The sequence below is a fragment of the Mastigoproctus giganteus genome, chromosome 10 (assembly GCF_048544385.1).
Source record: "Mastigoproctus giganteus isolate SK-2022 chromosome 10, ASM4854438v1, whole genome shotgun sequence".
Taxonomy (NCBI): domain Eukaryota; kingdom Metazoa; phylum Arthropoda; class Arachnida; order Uropygi; family Thelyphonidae; genus Mastigoproctus; species Mastigoproctus giganteus.
This window is the reverse complement of record NC_143584.1, coordinates 204,145,243-204,161,705: the sequence shown is the minus strand read 5'-3', so window position 1 is coordinate 204,161,705 and position 16,463 is coordinate 204,145,243. Positions and strand designations below refer to the sequence as shown.

Below are 16,463 nucleotides of genomic sequence, written 5' to 3'. Positions count from 1 at the left end.
CCAACTGATGATGTTACCAACAGCAAATTCAAAATGGGAAGCATTCAAAGAACTTATCTTTGAAGCTACTAGGCGTTACATACCAACTAAGAAATATTGTTCAAGGTTTAGGCCAAAATGGATGTCAGATGAACTAATGAGGCATATGACAGAAAAGAAAAATGCATGGGATACATACAAATTAACACATGACACAGAAGCCTATGATAGATACAAGTTGATATGCAACCAAGTTACAAAGGAGGTTAGGCAGGCGAAGGCAGATTACGAGAAATCCTTGGCAAGGGATGCAAAGAAAAACAGCAAAGAGTTCTTTACTTATGTAAACTCTAGAAGGAAGGGGATGAATCAGATTGGTCCACTTGATATTGATGGGTCAACTGTTGATGATCCTGCTCAGGTAGCTAACAAACTAAATGAATATTTTGCATCGACATTCACACATGAGGAGTTATTCAGCGAGGGGAATGCCAGAGGTGTATTCAACTCTAGCAGTAAGCTACAGAATCTTGAAATAACTGGGAGTTAAGTGGAGGAGAAACTGTTGAAGATAAACACAAGAAAGGCACCCGGGGTGGATGGGATCTATCCAGTTATATTAAAGGAGGCAGCAAAGGAGGTAAGCAAACCCTTAGCCATAATTATGAGAGCTTCCTTGGACTCAGGGGAGGTACCCATAGACTGGAAATGTGCAAATGTGATCCCAATTCACAAAGGAGGATCAAAGGCTGACACAAGTAATTATAGACCTGTGAGCTTAACTTCTGTTCCAGGAAAATTAATGGAGGCACTGGTTAAAGAAGCACTGCAGGATCATTTAGACAAGACTTCAGTTATAGCTCAGACACAGCATGGTTTTGTTAAGGGGAAGTCTTGCCTGACCAACTTGATTGGATACTATGATGCAGTCACAAAAGAACTGGATGCAGGGAATAACTTTGATATTATATACTTGGATCTTAGAAAGGCTTTTGATACTGTTGCACATGGAAGACTGCTACACAAATTGGAGCAGTGTGACATTGGAGGCAAATTGCTGCTATGGATAAAGGGGTAGTTGAGGGGGAGAAGACAGAGAGTGGTAATCAATGGACACTGCTCATCGTGGACTGATGTTATTAGTGGAGTCCCTCAGGGCTCAGTGTTGGGTCCATTATTGTTTTCTGTATTTATAAATGATATTGATGATGGTATATCGGGCTTAATGTCCAAGTTTGCAGACGATACAAAGGTTGGCAGGGTTGTCAAGGACACTACTGACACTATGCTGCTGCAACAGGATCTGGAAAGGTTGAGCAGATGGGCTGAGAGGTGGCAAATGAAGTTTAACATTGACAAATGTAAAGTACTACACATGGGAAACAGCAACCCCAGAGCAACGTATCAACTCTGTGGTACTACACTGACAGTGGTAGAGAATGAAAGGGACTTGGGGGTGGTTGTGCAGGCAGATATGAAGTTCTCTGAGCAGTGCAGATGGGCTGCAAGAGTAGCTCATGGAGTATTGTCAATGATATACAGGAATTTTTCCAGCAGGGATAAGGAGGTGATTATTCCATTGTATAAGGCGATGGTGGTCAGGCTACACCTAGAGTACTGTATACAGGTCTGGAGGCCTCATTTCAAGAAGGATGTAGAGCTGCTGGAACGAGTACAGAGAAGGGCAACAAGATTAGTGAATGGAACAAAGGGGTGCTCTTACGAAGAAAGGCTTAAGTTTTGCAAATTACAGTGTCTGGAGACTAGGCACCAGCGAGGTGATCTGATAGAGGTGTATAAAGCCTTGAATGGTTTAAGCATGCTCAATGCTGATGGGATTCTTCCTCTAGCTCAGAAAAATCACCTGAGAGGGCATAAATTCAAATTGAGGAAAGACAGATGTAGGATAGACGTGCGGAAATTTGCCTTTAGCCAGCAGGTGGTTGGTTGGTGGAACAGACTTCCATCCCTTGTGGTGGAGGTTGATAGCCTATTAAGGCTCAGCTGGACAGGTATTTTGAACGAACAGAGGGGTGAAGTGGAAGTGGGTTTTTTTTTTTTTTTTTTGGCTGATGCTGCATAAGCTTGCTTTCTTGCATCAAATGCCTCTACTAATGCTAATGCTAATGATATTTGGATAATTTATTGCTCAAATCCATTTTTCTTTGATAAAAGTGGCTTATTCAAGGTACTTCAGGAACACAACTTTTCATCATACCATTGGCCTTATCAGAAAAAATTATTTGACTAACATAAATTTGACTAATGTCAACTTTTCTATGATTATATTACTTACATTAGTGTGAAGCAGAAGTACAATGACAGACAGATTGTTTACAATATTAAAAAAAATAATAAAAAAAAAAATTTTTAAAAAGAATAGACTATTAGTAGGTTCTCACAGTTAGAGTGATTTATCTAAACACCAAACAATGAAGCCTGCTACACATCATAAACTTGAAAAGGCCATAACAAAATAATTTAACCAGCAGAAGGAAAACAAAATGTTTAAATGTTATAAACAAATTCAAGGTGCATGGGATTCAGGAATCTCTATTTCAAAGGCTTACAATTTATCTGTCATGCAGGTACACACCACCGTTATCATTCAAACACCTTCTAACCACCATTCTCCCCGTTGAACAGAATCCCTCAGAATCTGCCTTTATACCTCTTTCAAGTTAATTTTTTTATTTATGATCTTCCAGTCATCACTTCTGGATCACATGTTCATCTAGCAATGTATACAGACACTAATAAATCCTATTACATAAACTGACTGGTGCAAAGAGGTACTTTGCAAACCAAAGACCCTTCATAGTAAGGAGAGGCTGCACGAGTGAAGCTGAGCAGTATGAAATTAGAAATAATGATTCTTTATCAGAAAAACTTTCAGGTTTAAAGGCAAGTCAGACTCGTACAGTTGATGGTACTTGCCAAGTAACTCTGAAGGGGGCAGCAAGGCAGTGCATTGAGCCATTAAGTTAATTATGAGGGTATCACCGGACTTGGGAAAGATTCTTCTGCATTGGAGAAGTTCTACTGCATCACCAATACATAAAAACAGCTCTGAGAATAAAGTGGGTAACTATAGACTGATCAGTCTGATATCAGTGGTAAAGAAAAATCATGGAGGCAATGATAAAGAATACAATATAGGGACATACTAGTGAATGGAAGCAAACTTTTCACTGTTATGATTCCAGAACTAGAGTTCATAAAAATTACACAGGAAGAGATTTCTACTGGATTCCAGGAAGATTTATTTTAGCCAGTGTACTGTTAATAACTGGAATAAGTTACTTCTATGGGTAGTTGAGACTGGCAGCTTGGGGGGACCAGTTACTTATGTGAGAAGGGAAATATATAGGCTTATTTTTTTTTTTTTTTAATAAATAGGCTTATTTGTTTATTTTTTTATATACAATAGATGCTGCTTGTGATCACTTCAGACTCAGGCTAAAGTGATAATCGAAAAAATAAGAATGCAACTGTTCAGCATTGTTTACTGATGCAGAATGGAAATGTGTACATAAAAAGGTGAAGTGGGCAAAAAAGAAATATTAAAATCAAGCAATACAAAATACTTTAATTTGACTAGTCACTATTTCTTTGAGAAAGTCATCAATAAAATGAAACTATCATAATGTTTCTGGAAATCCACACGAATCATTAAAAACAAATAAAGAAAATATTAAAATCAAAAATTAATGCTCTACTATAAAGCAGATTGATATGAGTACAAATACAGTACTTTCTTTAAAGGAGTAACGACACGGACAACCATATGAACTGTATGAAGCAAAATCAGTAACTAGCCACAAGTGACAGAGTTCAAGAACAATTCTGGATGTTACATAATCACTTTCACTGCACATGCATAAACCACAATAAGGCAAAAAAAGGTGATAACATAAGCAAAACCCTGACTACAATAAATGGCATTTTTTCTATGTATTTATACATGTCCAATCTGGACATCATAAAAGTGATAATATTATCTGTGATTACAATAAGTGGCACACACTATATTTATTTTTTCATTTATTTTTATATATGTTTATTTTTATTTTGCATATTTTTATTTATTTTGGATTTATCATTTTTATTTAGTTATTTTATTTTTATTTTTTAGCTAGTGCAGCAAAAGCCTGAAAATGAGTCAATAAAGAAGCTTTCAACTTTGAGAGCAACTCTGTATTTTTAGTGGTCATACCATTTTAATATTTATACATATTAATTTTTATTTTATAAATAAACTAGTTTCAATTTTACATTTTGTTTTCAGTCAGTTGGGGCAAGATCTGATTACAGTAATTAATCAAACTTCAGCCTACTATTAATAAACTCAGTTAATGGATAAACGATATTTATCCATTAGACCCTCAAAATTCCATTAATTTCCTTCCTTTCTTTCAGGTAGGTCAGTGGATTTCAACCTTTTTTTAATAACGGCACCCCTAAGTAATTTATTTTATTTTGTGGCACCCCTACTCAATTTTCTGCCTATTAGATCCGATTCTCTCCCTGTTGTGTGTGTATATATACTCGTATATATCTAATATTAAAAAATATATATGTTATATGATAGTTATTACAATAATATAGTTAGAAAAATTACATTTCATAATACAGATTATATATACACAGTATATAATAATTTTATTCTTTATATAGAGGTACTAAGTAAACATATAAATTTTAAAAAAAATAAGTTTAAGTAACTTAAACCCAAATTACATGGCACCCCTGGAATGTTGTTGCGGCACCCCGGTTGAAAACCACTGAGGTAGATAGCAACACAGAACACCAGTACTACATAAATTCACTATCAATACAGAAGCATAACCTCATAAACAACTTTGGTATACTATTCTCCAGTAATGGACACTTTGATCAGCATATTCTCCACATAATAAGAAAAACATTCAAATTGACCAGTTTTGCCAAGAGTACCTTCAGGTTCAAAGGTCACAACTAATATGGTTCAACTGTCTGGAACCCATATAAGAAAGTGCACATCAATAAATTCAAAGCTGTTCAGAGCAACTTCAAATATCTGACCTCCAGGAACCCTCTGTACCACCATACATATCTGTACTTACTTTAAACTGCTCTATATCAAAAGAACTGTATCTGATATCCAATTCTCTCTGTGATATCTGGATATCCTGTAAAATGGATCCTTCCATGTCCCTCCAAGGAGTAGAGGGCATTGCCATACTCTTTGCACCCTACCATCAAAACTGTGGCATTGAGAAATTTGGTCGGAAGAACCAACTTGCCCCTGCTGCCAACAGTATAACGTAAGGTTTTTTAATCTCTCTCAAGGGCATCCATAAGTATTGATAAAATTGCAGATCAGTTTCACAAAGTTAAAACTGATCAAGTTTAACTTTCTGAAAGTCAAAAGTTATTCCATTTATATATACTCTTAAAATTATCGGCAAGAAATAATTCAAACTGTTCATCTTTTGATGCCACCTTTCCATTTTTTTTTTTTTTTATATTTAAAGCATATATTTAATTTTTTTTTAAATAAAACACCTTCTGCAGTGCTTTAAACATTTTTTATCTTCTCTCTTATTTGGGAGTTTTGAATATTATCTCCCTTATTATCTTGACTAACAGCAAATGAAATGTTAATAAAAATGTCCATATACTTCAAAAATTGTACACCAGCTAGCGCCGACCGGGCTAGCTGGGTGGGTAAAGTGCCTGCCTAGCAACCCAAAGGTCGCGGGTTCGAATCCAGCCTCGGGCTTGGATCAAAGTACTGCAAAAACCTTGGGAGGTGCATTATGGCAACAGAAGCCGATGCGCCAACAACTACCAAAAAAAAAAAAAAAAAAACCACCAGCTAGCCTCTACTATGACACAAAACCAGAGAATATAATAACTGGAAATACTTCCATAAAACGCAAGAGATGTATTTATGGAAATACCTCCATAAAATGCACGCTTCAATAACCGGATGCAAGAGATGCTGCTCGTTTTAATTTCATGTAACTGCAGATTTTCTGATTGTAAGGTATTGGGTGTTCAACTGTGTGGACTGAGTACGGGAAATCGTTGAAACTATGCAGGATTTCAAAAACCCCATATAATCCTGGGCTAAATTAGCTATAATTTCACTACAGTCCAACTTACTGGCAACTTTACTTTGAATTGATAAAATAGCCAAGTTGCTAACTCCATTCACGTTTTTATAAGTTTTAAGTTTCTAAAAATTTCTTTTCCCGGATGCTACAATGAGGAGGAAAAGTCAGAAGAATTCTGAGAGCAATGCAAGTATTAGCAAACAATTTATGGACCATGCATGGTAAAAATCTATTTCCTTTATAAAACATGCATTGCTGAGTGTGTAGTAAGCTATAATAGCAAAAAAATACAATTCTCTATTGCTCTCCTTTCCCAAGGTCTGGCCTGGTGACTAGAGTGCATGGCTTTCGCGTATACTTCCAAAATAACTTGCCACAAAAGTCAATTTATAATTGATGCATATATTGTGAAAACAAAGGAAATCTGCATTTCCTCACAAAAGTCAATTTATAATTGATGCATATATTGTGAAAACAAAGGAAATCTGCATGAGGAAAATGGTCTGAGTCATCTCCACACCACAGATGAAACAGTGTGAAATAAGTCTTTACAAGAAGGCCAGCAGAAGTCCACATATTATTATTATTAGCCATATGGTGCAAGGAAGCCTGAGGCTTATGCTGCACCAGCCAAAAAAAAAATTTTCTGAATTACCCTGAGAGAGAGAGAGAGAAGTAGAAGGGAAAGTAGAAGTAGAAGGGAATCACCAAGAAAAAGAAGAATGATGATATCCAGCTCAGGACCCTGGGTGTGCCAAGCTCATACTCACCAGATGTCAGCCCCTGAGGTTGTAGCTGCAGGCTGTATATACTTCGAAATACACTCTATTGTATTCTCCAGAAGCATTTACTTCTGAAAGATTATAAATTGCAGCTAGTTCAGATATTAAAACAAAATGACAAGACACAAGAAATACGACTTTCAGCACAAAATTCAATTAGGCTAATGAAAATCCTCATCAAGTCACTAAGTATGAACATAACTCCCCAATAAATATGCATTGTCCTTCACATTAGATGATTTTTTTTTTTTTTTTCATATATAATGGTAAAGAAAATTAGTGGAACATTTTCAATAACTGGCTTAAGCTTCAACTTTGTGAAAATTCCACTGCTTTCATCTTCCAGTTTGCTACTTCACTTTCGTGTGGACATGCAAAAATATCTTAAGTGCATGTGATAAGCATGTTATTATCAAAAAATGGATAACACACTTATCTTGATGTATAGGATGAGTCAGTAAAGAAGATGTGCTCCTGCCTCCTCCCCCACCAAGTCTCCAGAAGTAATGCCACAAAACTTCACTTCGTGGGACTACATAAATGATGCCTCATTTCTGCCACTATTGCCAAACAGAACTTCCTGCAACGAAACAAGGGTCACCGAGGCAATAGTATTGATTACTGCAAAAATACTGGCAATGGGAAGAAATAGACTAGACTATAAAATCAACAACTGCCATGTGGCTTGGGCATGTATATCAGGTCTATAAAGACCCCAGGGAAGATTCAGAGATTCTCTATCCATCTGCATATATTCCAACAATAAATGTCAATTTTTGTTTTTACTTATCTGTGACTTGAACTGCCCCATATTACACACTAAACTGGAAAACAATTACTAATATTTTTAACAACTTTTTAATCACACTGTAAATAAATACTGTTCTGTATTTTAATTTTATAAGAATATATTTTGATATTGTAACTAAATATACATATACTCAGAGAGGACATTATGCAACTGTTTATATGAAATAATGACCATGACAAAATTAAACTCTGGACTCCTTCACGAATTTCACAAATGACCCCAAGTGCTCCTTAACAACCATAAAAAAGTATCAGCACCTACCCCCTCAAATGGCGGAAGACATTCTGCTATTTGAGGCAGAATATCTTCACATTCTGCCTAATTCACGGCTTCAACAAAAGCCGTGAATTAGGGTTGAATTTGAAATTGTCTGCAATTCTGCCCAGACACAATAGGAGGGAGTATATGATTATTATTATTATTATTATTATTAGCCATGTGGTGCAAGGAAGCCTGAGGCTTATGCTGCACCAGCCAAAAAAAAAAAAAAAAAAAAAATTCCCAAGTTATCCTGAGAGAGAGAGAGAGAGAGAGAGAGAGAGAGAGAGAGAGAGAGAGAGAGAGAGAGAGAGAGAGAGAAGTAGAAAGGGATCATCAAGAAAGAGAAGAATGATGATGTCCAGCTCAGGACCCTGGGTTTGCCAAGCCCATACTCACCAGATGTGAGCCCCTGAGGTTCTTTGTACTCATTCTAGCAACTCTATATCCTTCCTAAAATGAGGCCTCCAGACCTCTACACAGAACTCCAGATGTGGTCTGACCATTGCCTTTTATAACGGGATAATCACCTCCCTGTCCCTGCTAGTTGTTGTTGTCGTTTGGTTTTTAGGAGCATTAGCAACTAAGGCCATATTTCTCCGGGATATGCGGTGGTCATTCCCTGACCCTTTCCGCATCCTCCGTATTTGGTGGTGACAGGCTTGAACCCAGGTCTAATCAAGAAGCGTGTGCTACGCACTGCTGTTCATTCCAACCTGGCTACGGAGGCGCCTGTCCCTGCTAGGAAAATTCCTGTATATCACTGACAAGACTCCATGACCTGCCCTGGCAGCCCGTCTACACTGCTCAACGAACTTCATATTTGACTGCACAATTACCTCCAGCCTTTTTTCACTTTCCACTTCCCTGAGTGTAGTACCACACAGTTGGTATGTTTCTCATCAGTTATTGCTATGCATATACAGTACTTTGCATTTGTCATGATGAGAGCCTTGTCGATCAATTCGGCCCTGAAAAGATTGTGCAAGGCTCAAGGGGTAGAATTTTTTTCAGCCTGGTCTGTACTTGTTAACAGGAGAGACTGCTTCTACAGGGATGGGATACACTTAAATAGAAAGGGTGCAAGAATATTTGCTGATGCTATTGAGGCAGTGTTAGGTGGGTCGGGATTGTTGTTTATTTGGAGCATTAGCAACTAAGGCCATATTGCTCCGGGATATGCGGTGGTCATTCCCTGACCTTTTCGCATCCTCCGTATTTGGTGGTGATGGGCTTGAACCCCGAGTCTAATCAAGAAGCGTGTGCTACGCATGGCTGCTCCTTCCCACCTGGCTACGGAGGCGCCCTAGGTGGGTCGGAAAACTGCTAGCTTGGGGGGGGGATATAAGGACTAATAGTTTAACAGTAGCCACAGGCAGAGGTGAAAGTGATTCTTGCACAACTTCTATTAGAATAAGTAGCGACATGGAGCGAGGGGTGTTGGGGGTTTCGGAGACGGATGGCAGTCATCATGAAATAGGTGGGTATATGGGATGTGTTAGGGGGGGAATAGGAATAGGTGCAGGTATGCTTGCATGTATACCAATGCTAGAAGTATAGTAAATAAATTTGATGAATTGAAGTGTTGGTCAAGACATCAAAGGCAGATACTGTTGGGATAGCAGAGATGTGGTGTCACCCAGATATAAGGAATACAGAACTGGAATTTGGGGAGTACAATGTGTATAGAAAGGATAGACAGGACAGGAAGAGAGGAGGAGTTATGCTGTTAATTAAGAAAAACATAAATTCAAAAGAAGTGCACCCAGTTGATATAGATGAACAGTGCACTGTTGAGTCAGTTTGGTGTGACATAAGCACTGCGAAAGCAAAAATAAGAGTAGGAGTGTGTTATAGGCCTAATGACTCGAATGAGTACAATCAACAATTATACAGAGAAATAGAGTGGGCTAGTAAATCAGAATGTCTTATAATGGGGGATTTTAACTTCCCAGATATTCACTGGAACTTGTGGGTTGGTCACTCACACACTAATCAGACTTTTGTGGATTTATTGGACGATTGTTTTCTGCAGCAGCATGTTCGAGAGGCAACCAGGGAGAGTAATACTCTTGATCTGGTTATCAGCAGTGATAATTCGTGTATTAAGAATTTGCAGATAAAGGAACCACTAGGTGGCAGTGATCACATTGTACTGATGTGAGATTTATTTAAAGATTTAATTACCATCAGGGGTAAAGGAAAGGGTTTTTGCTTCCGTAAAGGTGAGTACACTGGTCTCAGACAGTTTTTAAATTCTGTTCAGTGTGATCAACTGACGATGTTACCAACAGTAAATTCTAAGTGGGAAGCATTCAAGGAATTAATTGTGGATGCTACTAAAAGTTTCATACCTATTAAGAAATATTGTTCAAGGTTTAGACCTAAATGGTTATAAAATGAACTAATGAGACTCGTAACAGAGAAGAAAAATGCATGGGATGCATATAAATTATCAAGCAACTCAGAAGCCTATGGCAGATATAAGCTAGTCTGTAATCAGTTCACAAAGGAGGTTAGGTAGGCGAAGGCAGATTAGGAGAAATCCTTGGCAAAAGATGCTAAGAAAAATAGCAAGGATTTCTTTACTTATATAAACTCTAAAAGGAAGGGAATTAATCTGATTGGTCCACTTGACATCGATGGTTCGACTGTTGATGATCCTGCTCAGATAGCAAACAAACTGAATGAGTATTTTGCATCAACATTCACACGTGAGGAATTATTAAGGTTTGAAAATGGCAGAAGGTTATCAAATTGGAGCAGAGTACTTAATGATTTTGTAATAACTGAGAGCAAAGTGGAGGAGAAATTGTTGAAGTTAAACATAAGAAAAGCACCTGGGGTGGATGGGATCTATCCAGTTATATTAAAGGAGGTGGCAAAGCAACTAAGCAAACCCTTAGCCATAATTATGAGAGCATCCTTGAACTCAGGGGAGCTTCACACGGACTGGAGATGTGCAAATGTATCCCCAATTCACAAAGGGGGATCGAAGGGTTACACGAGTAATTACAGACCAGTTAGTTTAACTTCTGTTCCAGGTAAAATAATGGAGTCACTGGTTAAAGATGCATTGCAGGATCATCTAGACAAGACTGCAGCAATAATTCAGACACAGCATGGGGTTTGTTAAGGGAAAGTCTTGTCTGACAAATTTGATTGGTTACAAAGGAACTGGATGCAAAAAATAATTTTGATATCATATATTTGGATTTCAGGAAAGCTTTTTACACTGTTGCGCATGGAAGACTATTGTACAAATATATTGATGAAGGTATATCAGGCTTAGTGTCGAAGTTTACAGATGATACAAAGGTTGGCAGGGTTGTTAATGACAGTAATGGCAGTGTGCTACTGCAACAGGATCTAGATAATTTGGGCAGATGGGCTAAGAAGTGGCAACTGAAGTTTAACCTTGACAAATGCAAAGTACTGCATATGGGTAGAAGTAACCCGAGAGAAAAGTTATTTGTTATTTGTTTTTTTTGTTATTTGGTTTTTAGGAGCATTAGCAACTAAGGCCATATTGCTCCGGGATATGCGGTGGTCATTCCGACCTTTCCGCATCCTCCGTATTTGGTGGTGACAGGCTCGAACCCCGGTCTAATCAAGAAGCATGTGCTATGCACTGCTGCTCCTTCCCACCTGGCTACGGATGCGCCCGAGAGAAAAGTACCAACTGTGTGGTACTACACTTAAGGTGGTAGAAAACGAAAAAGACCTTGGAATAATCGTGCAGTCAGATGTGAAGTTTTCTGAGCAGTGCAGACAAGCTGCCAGGGCAGGTCATGGGGTTTTGTCAATGATATATAGGAATTTTGCTAGCAGGGAAAAGGAGGTGATTGTCCCTCTGTATAAGGCAATGGTCAGGCCACGTCTTGAGTACTGCGTACAGGTCTGGAGGCCTCATTTAGGAAGGATGTAGATTTGCTTGAGCGTGTACAGAGAAGGGCAACAAGATTGGTGAGGGAAATGAAGGGATCCTCTTACCAAGAGAGGCTTAAGTTCTGGAAATTTTTTTTTTTTTTTTAATGAAAACCCCAAACACGAAAGGTATCAAAACCTATAGTACTTAGTACTGCATGGGTTGAAGGAGAAGTATGGAGGGAGGGGGATGCCAGAAACTTTGCCCTAGAGACTAAACATGGGTTTCATCACTTCAAGCCTCCAATAAGCAAAGTGGTGGTGTTTCACCGGTTGATGAAAGTCATCTAATTGCAGTGGCTGGAGACTAGGCACCTGCACAGTGATCTGATTGAGGTGTATAAGGCCATGAATGGGTTGAGCACGCTGAATTCTGATGGCATCCTTCCACTTGTTCAGATTACGAACCTAAGGGGGCATAAATTCAAATTAAGAAAAGACAGATGTAGAATAGATGTGCGGAAATTTGCCTTTTAGCCAGCGGGTGGTTAATTGCTGGAACAAACTTCCATCTGTCGTTGTGGAAGTTGATAGGTTGAATAAATTTAAGGAGGAACTAGACAGGCATTTGGAGGGAATGGTGATTTTTTTTTTTTTTTTTTTTTGGCTGATGCTGCATAAGCTCATACACTTGCTTTCTTGCATCACATGCCACTACTACTACATGGCAGCAAGCTGTTTGACTTATAACTGAACTGTGTTTGGGGGCATTCTTCTTCATTGGTTATTCATTACTCAGTAACAATGAGCAATGAATAGGTAATGAGGAAGGCGTCACCACAACATAAGTCAACTTGCAATTACATGACGTGCAATTTCAATTATAATTAAAATGATATACAGTTTTGCAGCAAAGGTTGTATCTGCAAGGGAAAAAAATAGTCCAGGTCAACCTCACACCATAAATCAAATTACAGGAATTGTTAAAAAGTAAATTTTACTACATACAAAGGGATACAACTAGTATGGTGAAAGCTCCTAGGGGGTTTCTCCCTTTCACACTTTGTATATTCTCGATGGGGCCTGATGACATGATTCAAATGTATGCCAGACACACCAATTGTTAAAGAGCATTATGTGGGAGTTTTTGCTTACTAAAAAAAGCTGTAACCCTCTACACACAATGAAATTCACTTCATAAAAATTCATCTCGTTTAATTAGTGTTATTGTACTTTGTATTAATCTTTACAAACACAGTTTTATCTTTTTTTTTTATTAAATTCCGTTTTTTTTTTCACTATCCTCTTCTTTTAGCATCATTAGATGCGGCCTATGAGCATAAGACATATGTAGAATAGATGTGCGGAAATTTGCCTTTAGCCAGCGGGTGGTTAATTAATTGCTGGAACAAACTTCCGCGTCATTGTGGAAGTTGATAGGTTAAATAAATTTAAGGAACTGGACAAACATTTAGAGGAAATTGTTTTGTAAATTTTTTTTTTTTTTTTTGGCTGATGGCTCACACACTTGCTTTCTTGCATCAAAAGACACTACTACTACTACTACTACTACTGCAATTTATAATTTTTTTTTGTACAAAGCTTGGGGGGGGGAAGAAAGTGGTTAACTTAACGCCTATACAATTCTTTCACCACTCTGTAAATGTTTTAATTTTTTATTTGTTAAGAATATATTTTAATATCGCAACAAATATATATTTTTCAATTTACTATTCAGCAAAAGTTTTCGCTATCCTCAGGCTTTTCACGTCATTAGATATAAACAGATAGCATCACATATATCAGCACTTTCTGGCACTCGTACATTTTTTTTTTTTTTTTTTTTTTTTTTGAATATCCTGAATTTCCTGTTTCAATATTTTCATAAATGTAACCTCCGCAGAAAAACAATTATAAAAGAAAGAGGGTAAAAAAAAAAAAAAAAAAAAACCATACCAGATCTTACAAGCAGAAATAGGTCACAATGATTACTGTCTTGTGTCCCGCATCTTCCGATACAGCTTCACATCGATTCAATATGCATAATAAACAAGTGGAGCACACAAAACTTTATATACACAGTATCCCTAGAAAAAAATAACGCAAATACGTACCTGGGCCATTTAATAAAATAAACATTGTGAAAAACGGGGCTGTAACGACAAAGATTCCAATATAAAATGCAAAAGCTGGACGACGCAACTTCATGATGACAGCATTCTTCTTTCTACATCACCAGTTACTGAGGCTGAAATTTTCCAATTATCTTATAAAGGGGAAGGGAAATGGTAAATAACAATACTTCAAACACTGCTTTTTCAACTTTCAAATGTTATAGAAACGGTACTCCTATTTCGTAGTGGTTTACTGACAAATTTCGTTGACGTGCACCGTAATCTTCTACACTTTTGATTATCTTATGAACAAACATTTTCTTGACCTCACATACGTAACACACTTGCCTTTTTTCACAGTAGGCACAAATAAATGCTTAAACTATTATGCGGATCAAATACCTTCGTATACTATTTATCCTCTTAACACCGTCTGTATATGTACAGTTCCTAATACTATAATATACAAAACTTTCTGCAAACGTCTGTTGCATGTTGTAGCACCTTGATGGCAGAAACCTGCTTCATGAACACCACGGCTACTGCCGTGCTGCTACACAAACTTCACATTCAGTCATTTCTTCGTTTCGATTTTCACGTTTACATTCAACCAAAAATATAATGCACGCATAAATACATAAATTTCTGTACAGATGATGGCAAAAATCTACAAATATTTTTATAAACTCTAAAAATTGTAAATTTAAAACTTAATGAAATATAGTCACAAAGCGGAAGTGGAAATCAAATAAATAAAATAAAATTCAAGTGAAGTGCAGGCCAGGTTCCTTGAAACAGAAAAACCAGGAAAAAAAAAAAAAAAAAAAAAAAAAACATTATCTGTAAAAATGCGTAAACATTTCGCTCACACAAATTTAACTCAGTAGCCAGTCTAAAAACAATTTCTTAAATGCGTAGAATCTAGTCGTGAAGAGTTTGTGAATTATAAATTTTAAAGTTAGTTTTCAGACGTAAGTAAGTGCAAGAGCATCATTTCTACAAGCAGCCAGCAACTAAGTACAGAGGCGTAGCGACGGGGTGCAGATGGGGGAGGGCAGTTTCCCCAGGCGCCGAGCTTCAGGAGCGCAAACTGAAGGAATTATCTATCACATTCACATTACATTATCACACTCAGGGGAGCCAGGAAGGCATGTTGCCACTGGGGGTCGACGACCCTAGTTACGCTACTGACTAAGTAACTAGGAATTGGCATCATTAAGTACATTTCATATTGTGATAACAACGAGTTACCATGATATTGCACTACCTCAAATAAGTAACACTTCACCAATGGAGACGACTACTGTTACTTATTCTAGGCGGATAAGACGGCACTTTTTCTGAGCTTGTTGGCACCTTGACGACAAGTGCTCTATGATCTTAATTACTTGCACACCACTAGGCATCGCTCATATTGTGGAGTTATAGTTCGCAACTCTGTTGTCATCATTGTTTCACCAGGGTACCTGCCCACCCACCGATGAGGAGCCAACGGTGCCGTCTGGGTGGTAGTATCCGCCGAGAATAAGTAACAGTAGTCTTCTCTATTGGTGAAGCGTTACTTACTCGAGGTAGCGCAATATCGTGGTGAATGTTTGTGAAGGTAATCACAATATGGGATGTAATTAATGATGCCAATTACTAGTTACTGTATAGATGACTTTTGGCTGAATTTTGGTGTTCGTAGGCCCTAGGCACTTTTATTCCGAAATGTGCTAAAAAAGGGGGGGAGAGACAAAATGTTTCTTCTATTTAACACTTTGATTGCAAATCACGTCAATTAACGACTCAAGTTTCAACTATAATAAATTATAAACTACCTCAATTGACGGAGCGACTATCACTTCTATTCTTCTAGTTTCGAGAACAGTCACTGGGTAGCGTATGTGTATTGAATTGAAGCTCCTAGAGTCGACTGCAAAGAAATATCATGCGTAGGAATGGTTTTAGAATTTCCCCCCCCCCCCTTCCTTCGTAGGCCTTAGGCACTATGCCTATAGTGCCTAATGGAAAATCCGACCCTGGCTGACTGCGTGTAGAAATGATGCACTTGCACTAACTTACACGTCAGTTAACTATATCGCAACCTGAGGCTTATATATAGTCCTCAAGTGTTCTACGAAGTTAGTTTTGTCTGCGCGGGTAGGCACAGTGGTATCGTCACCGTCCTCCCCATACCGGGTGGAAAAGGCCCGGGTTCGAATCTCGTCAATGACGTTAGGAACTTTAATGGGCTTTTTCACTCTGTGGCTGAATTAGTCGGTCTCAGGCGTAGATAGCAAGGTTTTCCCCCAGAAACTGAGGATTTTTCGTCCAGCAAAACTGGCAAATCGACCATAGAACATATGCAATTCAGACACAAAATACTGGTTTATGCACTATTAGCCACACGGTGCAAGGAAGCCTGAGACTTTTGCTGCACCAGCCAAAAAAAAAAAAAAAATACCCTAAGAGAGAGAGAGAGAGAGAGAGAAGTAGAAGGGAATCACTAAGGAAGAGAAGAATGATGATATCCAGCTCAGGACTCTGGTTGTGCCAAGTCCATACTCAC

General features: G+C 38.0%; 1 protein-coding gene across 1 annotated transcript in view; it reads right to left on the bottom strand.

The window, feature by feature from the left end:
- LOC150079798 (alpha-1,3-mannosyl-glycoprotein 4-beta-N-acetylglucosaminyltransferase B-like) overlaps positions 1 to 14,452 on the bottom strand; it is a 186,539-nt gene extending 172,087 nt beyond the window's left edge. The window contains 1 exon segment of the mRNA XM_090382259.1: positions 13,913 to 14,452. Coding sequence (XP_090238385.1) covers positions 13,913 to 14,006 — 94 coding nt within the window. The 5' untranslated portion in view covers positions 14,007 to 14,452.
- Positions 14,453 to 16,463: the final 2,011 nt, after the last annotated feature.